At 56.0% G+C, this 10,206-nt stretch overlaps 1 protein-coding gene across 1 annotated transcript; it reads right to left on the reverse strand.

The window, feature by feature from the left end:
* Window positions 1–3,005: 3,005 nt before the first annotated feature.
* On the reverse strand, window positions 3,006–10,202 carry UAP1 (UDP-N-acetylglucosamine pyrophosphorylase 1; the record flags this gene model as incomplete). Its single annotated transcript, XM_010017864.1, has 9 exons — window positions 3,006–3,554; window positions 3,817–3,883; window positions 5,922–5,969; window positions 6,407–6,595; window positions 6,974–7,117; window positions 7,486–7,679; window positions 8,834–9,006; window positions 9,289–9,464; window positions 10,156–10,202. Coding segments are annotated over 9 exons (1,131 nt in total), but the record flags the coding sequence as incomplete, so codon positions are not given.
* Between the last annotated feature and the right edge of the window lie 4 nt (window positions 10,203–10,206).

The raw sequence follows: 10,206 nt of genomic DNA on the forward strand, positions 1-10,206 counted from the left end.
CCTGGGGACAGAGTCCTGTGGGTCCCGCACCTAACAAACACTCCCCACCAGCTGAAACCTTGCATCCCTCCTTGTAGCTCCATGCCACGGCACCATCCCGCCATGATACAGGTCTGCGAGCATCGCTGCACCGTAGTTGCAGGGATGGGAAGCCACAAGTGGGTCCCCAGCACCAGGATCAGGGGCAGTACACTCACGAACACCAGACTGGTGGCCCTGTGTCCCCTCCCCAGTGGGACCTGGTGCCTGGCTGGAGGACCCTGGGGACAGCAGGGCCTCTCTGGCTGGGAGCACAGCCACCAACTCTGCCAATAGACACACAGGCAGGAGCTGAGGACAGACACCAGGGAATGCTGGCTTTGGCACAGGGCAGGGGGGCACACTGGCCTGGAGAGAAGGGGGCAAATGTCACCTCCCCAGATGGGGATGCAGCCCTGCTGCTGCCCCAGCCCCTTCCCAGGCAGACCCACACCCAATCCCTTCTGCCCAGGCTCCGCCACAGCGCATGGCCAACCCTGTGTCCTCCCAAAATCCCAAGCCTGGGGTGGCAAACACCTCCCCAGGCACCTCAGAGAGACTCACCGGAGTGGTGGCGGGCAGGCTCCTCACCCCTCACCCGGGCCGGGGGAGCCAGGCAAGGAGCAAACTTCCCCGGGCTGATGCAAGATGCCTCTGGGAGCGCGTTTGCATTCTGCGGATTCCTGGGAGCTGGCCAGAAATCCCACAATCCTACATCTTGCACATTTGGTTTCAATTAGGGAGCGGAGAGGGGGAGCCAGTCACCAATCCAGGCTGGCTTTTTGGCAGAGGTTATTTTCCTCAGCCCGAGGGAATGTGTGCAAAGCTATAATTTACAGCAAAACCCATTCATAGCGCAAGAGAAAAAATAAAAACCTCCCCATGGCCGGTGAGGGAACTTAAAGCAAAATGCAGCGTTTTGCTTTCTGACACTCACTGGGATGGCACACATGTCTGGGACCCTCCTCTTGAGCCAGGGAGTGCAGGGGCCAGGCAGAACACCCCTAAAATGCCAGTGATAGAGGTACTCCACGAGGCCCCATCGCTAGCCTGGAAGGTCCCACATAGGCTGTCCTGCTCGGGTCCACCAATGGGAAGGGAACTGGGTTCCTGCGCGGGCACATGTGGCCAGGCCACTGTCCAGAGAGCCGGCCAGCCCTGGCACGTGGCGCGGAAGAAACGCTCTGGCAACTGGGCTGCACGCTGAGCTCGTGGTTTTACATCACTTCCAGGCACTAGCTTGGCATTGCGGCCATGGACTGTGCAACTCGGCAGGAGAAAATAATCATCATCATAATCAGCTTACGTTAATTTTTGTGCAATAGCTAAAAATGTAATTAAAAACAAATTAAACAGGTAATTCTGTTTTCTTTCAGATTAGTGTTTTGGCTGTATTTTATGCTAGCACCCACACTGCTGTGGGAGGGAAGCTGCACCCCAGCAGCAGGCCAGTGGCTCTCAAAAAGCGCTCTTGTGTCTAGGGCACCCCACAGCCCTGGGGCTGTAGCATTGTTGCTAAAACAACCTCCTTGCCAGACTCCTAGCCTGTCTGCTCTCCAGGCACCAAAACAAGTCACCGGCAGGGAAAGCTGTCCACTGCCCACTAAAGCACACTGGTGCCCTTGCTGCTGTCACCAGAGAGGGGCTGTGATGCCCCTCGCTGCCCAGCCATGGACGCAGTGAGAGGCATGCCACAGGGCATGGCAAGGCAAGGCAGAGCACCTCCAGCCCGGCAGGGAGGGCAGGCAGGAGCAGGCAGGGAGCGGGTTAGTGCAGTGCTTGCTGCAGGGCTCTGCACCAAGCCCTTGCTGCCCTACGTGCATACTGGCACAAACACTGGCTGGCTCCCCTCCGCCCCTGCTACCTGGAACTGGCACTCCAATAACTTGGCAGCAGCCACACCGCATCACTCTGTCCCTGGACATCCTAATGCAAAGGTGCTGGTGTGCAGAGTCAAAAAGCCAAAGGACTAGTGATCCCCCCTGGTTCACTGTGCAGCCCTTTGCTCCTGCTCAGCACTGGCCCTGGGGCTATGTGCATCCCTCCAAGGTGGGCCACGCTGTGCTCCAGCTGCTGCCTGCTGCATGCCAAGAAGGAGCAGCTCCCCAAGGAACAGAGCAGAGATGTTCCTTCCTCACAGTAGCTGATCCCAGAGCCTGTCAGAGCCAGTGGGCAGGGGGAGGTGGTGGTGCAGACCACAAGACCACCCGCAGCACTCTGCTGCAGCTCCTCACTCTGGCCCCCATCCCGGGCTGTCTCCTCTGGGACCCACAGCCGCCAGCCTGCCTTGGCCACACACAACCCAGCTGGCCCACAGTGGGCCACCAGCAGCCACAGCTCCGGCCAGGACCCCCCACATGGCCCTCGCTTCCCAGGCACACACTGCTTGCAGAGCAGAGTGCTCAGCTGAACCTGGGGTGCCAACAGCCACTCAGGGACTTGACAACTTCTCCAGCAGGGAGCAGTTTGAGCCCCGGTTCCAGCCCTGCAAGGATAAATTCCTCCCCAAGCAGCCATGGGGCAGTGGGTGGCTGTGCACCCCCACACCAGAAGCTGTGGTGGGACTCGAGGGTGGGACAGGAGGTGAGGCAGTAAGAGCTGCTCTGTCTGAGAGCACCAAGACACCACACTGTGGCAGCTGAAGAGCACTCCCCAGGCAAACAGAGGGCAGGTGGTGTTGCTGGAGGACACCACACTGGGACTGTTTCACCCTGAGCAGCACACGTGCCTGTTCACACCTGCTTAAGGATTGCTACTGCTTGCAAATTCAAGAGGAAAGGGAAGCTCTGCTTCCTCCAGAGATACCTCAAACAAGCACTGCAGGCCAGAGGACCTGCCTGCATTTCCCCAGGCGGCAACCCCTGCTGTGTTGGGCAGAGCAGGGCATTTGGCATGACACAGTCAGACCTCTGCTCTACAAGAAGAGCCTCCGCGAAAAGTCACCCTCGCTAAAACACCACCAAATGACAGACAGGAGGGACTCAGAGTTTAATCGGGTGCTTCCAGTTATGCAACATATGAAGGATGACCAAAAGGGAGGACATGGGCAATGACAAGGACCCTATTAAAAAAAATAATCATGTAGATTTGAGAAAAATAAAAATTCAAGATTAACCCCAGCCCTGTACCATAAAAATCCTCTGCATGTACAATGAATATTACTATATACATGTTTAAAAATAAATGCCCACAGCCTGGAGTGCAAAGAGCAGCACCGTAGCTGTGCTTTGTGGCAGGGGGAATCCATAAGGTGTTTGGGTTTTAAATTAAAATATAAATAGAAGCATACAACATGCCAAGAGCCGAGTGGGTTACATCCTCCTCTGCACAGGGCCACAGCAAGCAGGACCAGCCCCTACCAGCTACAGCTATAAACCTTCATATGTCTGAATTCCCAGCCCACCAGGCGGAACGGGCAGCCTGGCTTGGGCACTGTGCTGCTGCTACATCCCATTCTTCACCAGCTCATGGATCCCATCCTCGTCAATAATCAAAGGTGCGCGGAACTCTCGGTTCTTCACGTACTTTTCCAGACCCTAGGAGAGAACAAAGCAGCTCATTAGGAACACACCAATGCCACTTGCTCTGTGTACCTGCTGAGCTGCTTGCAGGTGGCTCTGGTCCCTTCCCATGCTAACAGCCTGGGGTACTCTGTCTTGAAAAGCTCCACTGTGAATTCAAGTCATGCTTTTGTGGCTTAACCCCTCCCCAGCCAGGCTCTCAGGCATGCCCTGCCAGCCTCCCCACCCCTGGTTAATCTGCAAGGGTGCCCGCGCTCTGGGGAGCCAGTACACTCACCTCTCCTCCGTAGGAGATGAGGGGAGAAATTTCACACTGGATTGGCAGGTCATTTGCATCCTTCAAGCTGCAGAGGAAAGTAACATCAGGAGGGTTAGCTACATCCTGCCAAGGGAGCAGATGGGGCCCAGAGATCTCGCAGGAGCCGGCATGGGGGTCAGCACTGACTGGGGCACCAGTGGCTGCTGGCCCACACAGACCCCACCAGTGCAGAGCTGGCCAGGGTTAGTCAAGCCTCGAGTGCTCCCCCCCATGGAGCTGCGAGCTAAAGTTAGATACCAGCAGTGACTGAAAGGAAAGAGAACTTTAGATGCAGCTTTAATGAGGACCTACATGCCTCTCCATGTGTGCAACTACAGCAGCACCTATACCTCTGGCCTGGACCCCAGCCCCACTGTATCTGATGCTGCATGCAAGCTAGTCACCCCGTCCTCCTCCTTCCTCCAGCATCCTTGGATGATGAGAGATGAACTCGCAGCATCCTCCTGTTTGGTTGGTCACAACAGGTTTTTTTTTAAACACACGTCTTGTTTAAAACGGAACCTGAGGACACAGGGTGAGGCTTGTCCAGAAACACGCCCTGTGACACCAGCTCCTCCTTCTGCCTTTGCCTCTTAGATCAACTGTCCAGCTCCTGTGTTCTGCATATGATCCTGAGCTGGTGAGGACAATGACGGACCCATACCAACACTGCCTGCCACAGCCTAGCCCCAAAACAGACACAGCAGCACTGCTGGGCAGGGGTCTGCGTGGGGTCCCTGACCCTGCTCCTGCTGCTACCAGCCTCAGTAGGATTCCCCCCAGATGCTCCCTGGATCCAGCCAGTGTTTAAGCCTGGCTAGGGGGAGCAAACAAGGAACCCCAGGGTGCCCCTTGCCCCCGCTCGCCACTGTAGCCAGAGAGGACACAGGACATCAGCTGTGACAACTCTCCCAGGTCAAAGCTTGTCCCTGATGCCACACAGTCACTCAGTTGCTTCCTGTCCCAGCTGTGAGTAAATAAAACTCACCCATCCTAACCCAGCCTTGCATTTGTGTTTGCCTTGGAGTCAGATTCCTCTCAAGATAATTTAAAAAAAAAAAGAAAAGAAGAAAAAAAAAAAAAGCCATTAAACAGAAATGAAGGATAAATGTAAGGTAAAGGATGCACTTTATTTATTATTACATTGTACCTAGTGTGATAGCCTAGTTATAAGCCTGAAAGCACTTGGAGTCTTGAATTAAAAAGAGAGATCCTAGATGTATCCCACCAGAAAGTACCAGAAGATACAACTTGTCCTGAAGGGGAAGAAAAAGCAGCAAGCTTGCTTAGTCTGCAAGTCACTTACTCACCAGCTTGAAGTCCCAGCCCCACAGATGTGCCCTGTGGCACAGAACACACTGCTATTACAGAAGTTGCTTTAACACTTCTGTCAGCTTCCCTGTTTACTTCTATGAACTTCCAAGCATTTAGCCAGGGGCTGGTGTCAGTCTGGATCTTCAAAACTCAAGAGCTGAAGTCACACAAAGCGCAGCTGGCCACCTGCACTGAGGTCTGCACAAGTTACGTCAAAGCCTGCTTGATGTTTACTTGGTGTTCTTAATTCCATGTCAGTCTGGTGGGCACCAGGAGATGGCAGCTGTCTCCAGCTACAGGATCAGCTGGGATCAGTCCGGGCTGTGCTGCACCATGGCATGACAAACAGGGAGTGTCATCGAACGGACAGGCCAGTGTGTTTCCCAACAGCATCCCGCCTGTGGGGTGACCTCTGGGGGCTGCACGCAGTCAGCAGCAGGCTGCCTGCTGCCCTGCATCTGTACCAGTGGCACAAGCTCCTTCCAGCTATCCCCACTGGCTCCCTCTCCGGAAAGGAGCCCAGGAGGGAGCAGACGCTGCCTGCTTACCACCTGCCACCAATGAGGAGCGGCACCCATGGAGTCCTACAGCGAGACATGCCCCACTCCCAGCATGCAACCCCGAGCACCCTGGCCCCATTAGTCACTAAGGGCACCTGCTCACCAGCGCACACCCATTGCAGCCACCGCAGCCTGGCACACTGCTTCGCCTACAGCCTGTTAGTACCTAAGCACAGCCCCGCCACCATGCACGCTGCACGGTATAGTTACTTGTCATTGACATCTGCTGGGATGGCATCTGACCTTCCGTTTGTGACACTACGTGGGAATAAACAAGGGTTAGCAAGAGAGGGGGAAAACCAGAGCAGAATAAGTCTGGGTTTGCTGTTCTCCAAACAGGGGCTGTGGGGATTCTCTTGGTCAAGGGATGCTGTGACCCCAGCCTGCCTGCTGCATGGACCTGATGGTGTGGTTGGGCTTTAGGAAGCCACCTTGTCCCTGCATGGGCAACCTTGGCTGTGCAATGGAGACTGGCAGGATTTAGTTCACAGACACTGAATCAAGAAGGAAAGCTCCTGTTAAACAAGTGAGCACCCCTCTGGTGGCCACCACCCGGCCCACCCAGGAGAAGGGACCCACAGCGGGTTGCTCCAGCAACGCTTGTTTCAGAAGCGCTGAAATGGAGAAGGGCTGCAGCCTGTCCAGTGCTTGATACCCAGCCCAAAGATGCAGGAGTGCTGGAAGCAGCAACTCACCGAGGGATGGCAGGGATGCGTGTGCCATTTTCGTCCACGAAGTGTCCCCCTGCGTTGAGAACCCAGCAGTGGTGCAAGGACATCAAGGCATGTCGGGCTGTTGTGGGGTTGTCCTTACCATTCTGGCTGTCTGCATTCTTCAGGGGAGAAAACTCATCCTCACGCAGCACCTCATACACCACGAACTTCCTAGTGGAAGGAATAGGATGTAGGAGGGACAGGTTTCGGAAATGTGGCTGTTCCCTGTCACTTTGGCTTCTTCCCTGCCAGGGTGGCTGAGCTGGGGCCACAGTAGCTGAACCAAGGCCATGACCCCAACATGCACTGGCTGTCCTCACAGCTACAAAAGAGGGAAGGGAGGACCTGGGCAGTAGGGTCCCTCCTCCTGCTCATGTCAGGGCACAATGGTCCTGTGCTGCTGAACAGCATGGTAGCTGGCGTCCCTACCCTGATTCCAGAGCACTGCCAGTGTGCACAGCCTTGGGTGCACTCCCTCCCGCCAGAGGCTCTCACAGCTGCCAAAAGGAGAGCCAGCAGCCTGCTCCCTGCAGAGAAAAAATGGCATACTTGGAAAACTGGAAGATGTCAAAGACAAACTTTTCCATCTTTATCCCATTGGGCTTCTCGGGTTGGATCAGCTGCCCTGTAGTGATGTCCATATGTGGGATCTTCTTTTCAGCTACGTGGTGCTGCAGCTGCGGTTCGTAAGTGCTGCATCGGGCCAAGAAAGAGATGTCACCCACGCGAGCAAGGCACATCTCCAGCCCCCCAGCTCAGACACTGCTGCAGCAGGACAGCTGCTCTGCCCTGGCAAAAAAAAATCCCCACAGCAGCCAGGAGAGGACAGCCCCGCATGCCCTGGCACAGCAGCCAGTGATGGCTGGGAGAACCCTTATCTCGAGGAAGGGACTGTGCAGAGAAGCAGGAGTCAGGCCGTGTATGCAGACCATGTGGGCTTCATCCCAGCACACCTGCAAACAGCTGGAGCTCAACCAGCAGAAAGCAAGGCAGAGGGCAGCCAGGTAGTCAGCTCTGCTCGGAACCAGCACTCCTCCTCCAGCACCCCAGCAAGCCCTTACTTGACTACATCTTTCAGGAAGGCAGTGGTGAAGTAGTGATTGGCAATGTTGCCTGCGTTGAAGAGCAGCCGCCCATCCGGGCCCCGTTTCTGGGCAGTGGCCAGGGAGATCTCACTGTACTCTACCACCTGGTAGACACCATCCACTCGGCACACCACACCGACTGGCTCTGTGGGGTTGGTCTTCTCCACCACCTGCTCAAGGGAAGCACTGTCAGGGGAAGACCTCCCAAAGACCTGCACTTCAAATGTACTGCCTTATATCTAGCATCCCCCGCGGAGGCTTTTTCCTGTGCAGGACAGCAGGGGTAATGCAGGGATAGGCATGCTGCAGCCCCCACCCTCCCTAGAGGAGGGTGAAATGGCAGGAATGGGTGATAGGGTCTCAGAGACAACCAGAGGGTGCAGGCAGGATCTGGCACCAAGCCCTTATGTATTGGCAGAGGGCATGGATATTTTTAGGACCCAGCCCACATGTGAAGAGCCAGCTTGCTGTGCACAAGCAGGAGGCTGCTGGCTCAGCAGAGCCATCCCCCTGCACACCTCCCTCTGGGCAATGGGACCCTGCCAGCAAATCCCTACCTGTTACTGCCACCACAGCAGGGCAGCAGGCAAGGACACAGGGCTTCCTCCTTTCTGCATGCTAGGGTTATTTCCTCCTTCTCTTGCTTTGGCCAGAAGGAGGAACTGCTTTCTCTTTCTCAGTTTGCTCTCTGAAAGCTTCAAGGCCAGCAAGCCCTCTCACCTGTTTGGCAGAGCTGAGCCTAATGCAAACACAATCACATAGTCCCTTTGTCTGCTAATCCAGCCTTTAAGTAAAGCTTTGGGTGTGCAGTCTCCCACACATGAGACACAGGGCTGGGCTGAGCAGTCAGCAGCACCTACTGTGTCCTGGTCTGGCGCCCAGGACGTCACGTCCAGGGACAGCTGGCAGCCTGTGGCAGGGATTCAGGATGCCTGTGCTCCCTGCAGCCTCCCAAACAGCTGCCCAGTATCCGGGTAGGGACTAAGCAGCCCCACAGGGCTCCCCAGCAGCTCTTGGCCCCGGGGACTAGGGGACCAGTGAGCCTTGGTGCTGTTGGTGCTACATCCCCATGCAAGGCAGAAGGGAAGCAGCACCAGGCAGAGTTCAGTGACACTCCATATTTCCTGGGGTGCCCAGACCCAGTGGGCAGGTGGGACTCCAGCAGCAGATGCTACTCCACCAGCAAGCTCCTGGTGCTTAGCTACCCCTCCTGGCTGCAGCAAGCCAGCTAAGGAAGGGTGAAGAGTCAGGAAGTCAGGCAAAGATCAGGACAGAGCCCACTCTGCTCTAGGGAAGCAGTTCCTGCCTGCCCCCAAAACCATACCTTGGCCCCACAGTCTGCTCCCTTCTCCAAGCAGAACCCGATGAACCTGGGGTCAGCCACCTTCACCAGGATGTTGTCCACACAGTAGACATGGACACTCTGCACGCCCCTCCGCTCCATGTCCTCCACAATGCCATGTGCCCCCAGGGCCCGGTACAGGCCCCCGTTGCCATCTACAGAGGGAAAAAAACTGCTGGGGGCTGCAGCAACACCTAGCTGTCCCATCAGTCAGCCACATTCATCCTCTCTTCCCCATGGAGCCAGCATGGAGGGTCACCAGCCCAGCCATACCCCACCCTGGTCCTCCCTGTCAAGACAGACACCTCCCAAACTGCATCATCCGCAGGCCATGTCATTCTGTGAGACTGCCCTGTGCAGGCTCCAGCTCCAAAAACTTGCCCTCTGCACTGTGTCTCACCCCCCTGCAGCCCTCCCATCCACTCCTGGTCACCAACCTGGTGCCATAGCAATCTTGCCCTTCTCCTCCAGCAGGATTTTCCCATCAAAACCCAGGGCAGGCAGCATGCCCTGCTGGAAGAAAATGACATTTTCCTTCTTCAAGCCAAAATAGTGATGCTTCACAAAGAATTCCTTTGTCGACTCCATAGTCCGGCCACTTGTCATGATGTACCTGTTACAACACAGAAAAACCCCAATAAGCAGGGAGGAGAGACAGGGTATCATACTCCTCATCCCAAATGTGGGGAACCACTTCAGCCTGTAACACTCATGACGGCCTTCTTCCCTTGGCAAACATTTAGAGGGATCTGACCTGTGGTGATCCTGCCTTTTTGGCAAGCAAACGAATGGCTTCACCCCTCCTTGCAACATACATCTCCAAAACCCTACCACACCCTGTGCAGGGAGGGACACCCAGCTGCAGCAGCCAGATCCAGCTATGACACCAACCTCCTGCTCACACACCACTGCAGCCCCTCGCCTCCCAGACCCCTGCCTCATGTGGCAGCCGTCCCATGTGGTGATATGACAGATGTTCCCAAGGGCCGTCAGGTTGAGCCTGACAGCATGGGACCTACCAGTATCATCCTCTGGTCCTGGACCTGTTAACTCCACAGGCCATGCCCATGGCAACAACACAGTGTCAGGAGGGTCTGTGTGAACCCATAGGCCCTTGGGCTTTCATGGGGGTCTGCGCCAACCCATGGGCTCATGGGGTCTTCTCCTGCTGAGGCCAATGGGGCCCATGCCAACCCATAAGACATCAGTCCACCAACACTAGCAGAGTCCTGCCACCACCACCCCGCATCTCATTCCACCAAGGCCACCGCAGGAACGCAGACCACCGAGACCAGGATGCTCACCAGGGGATGTTGCAGGGGGTGCCGTGCTGCTCCTCCGCCAGCTGTTGCAGC

The sequence above is a fragment of the Nestor notabilis genome, unplaced genomic scaffold (assembly GCF_000696875.1).
Source record: "Nestor notabilis isolate BGI_N333 unplaced genomic scaffold, ASM69687v1 scaffold22277, whole genome shotgun sequence".
Lineage (NCBI taxonomy): Eukaryota > Metazoa > Chordata > Aves > Psittaciformes > Psittacidae > Nestor > Nestor notabilis.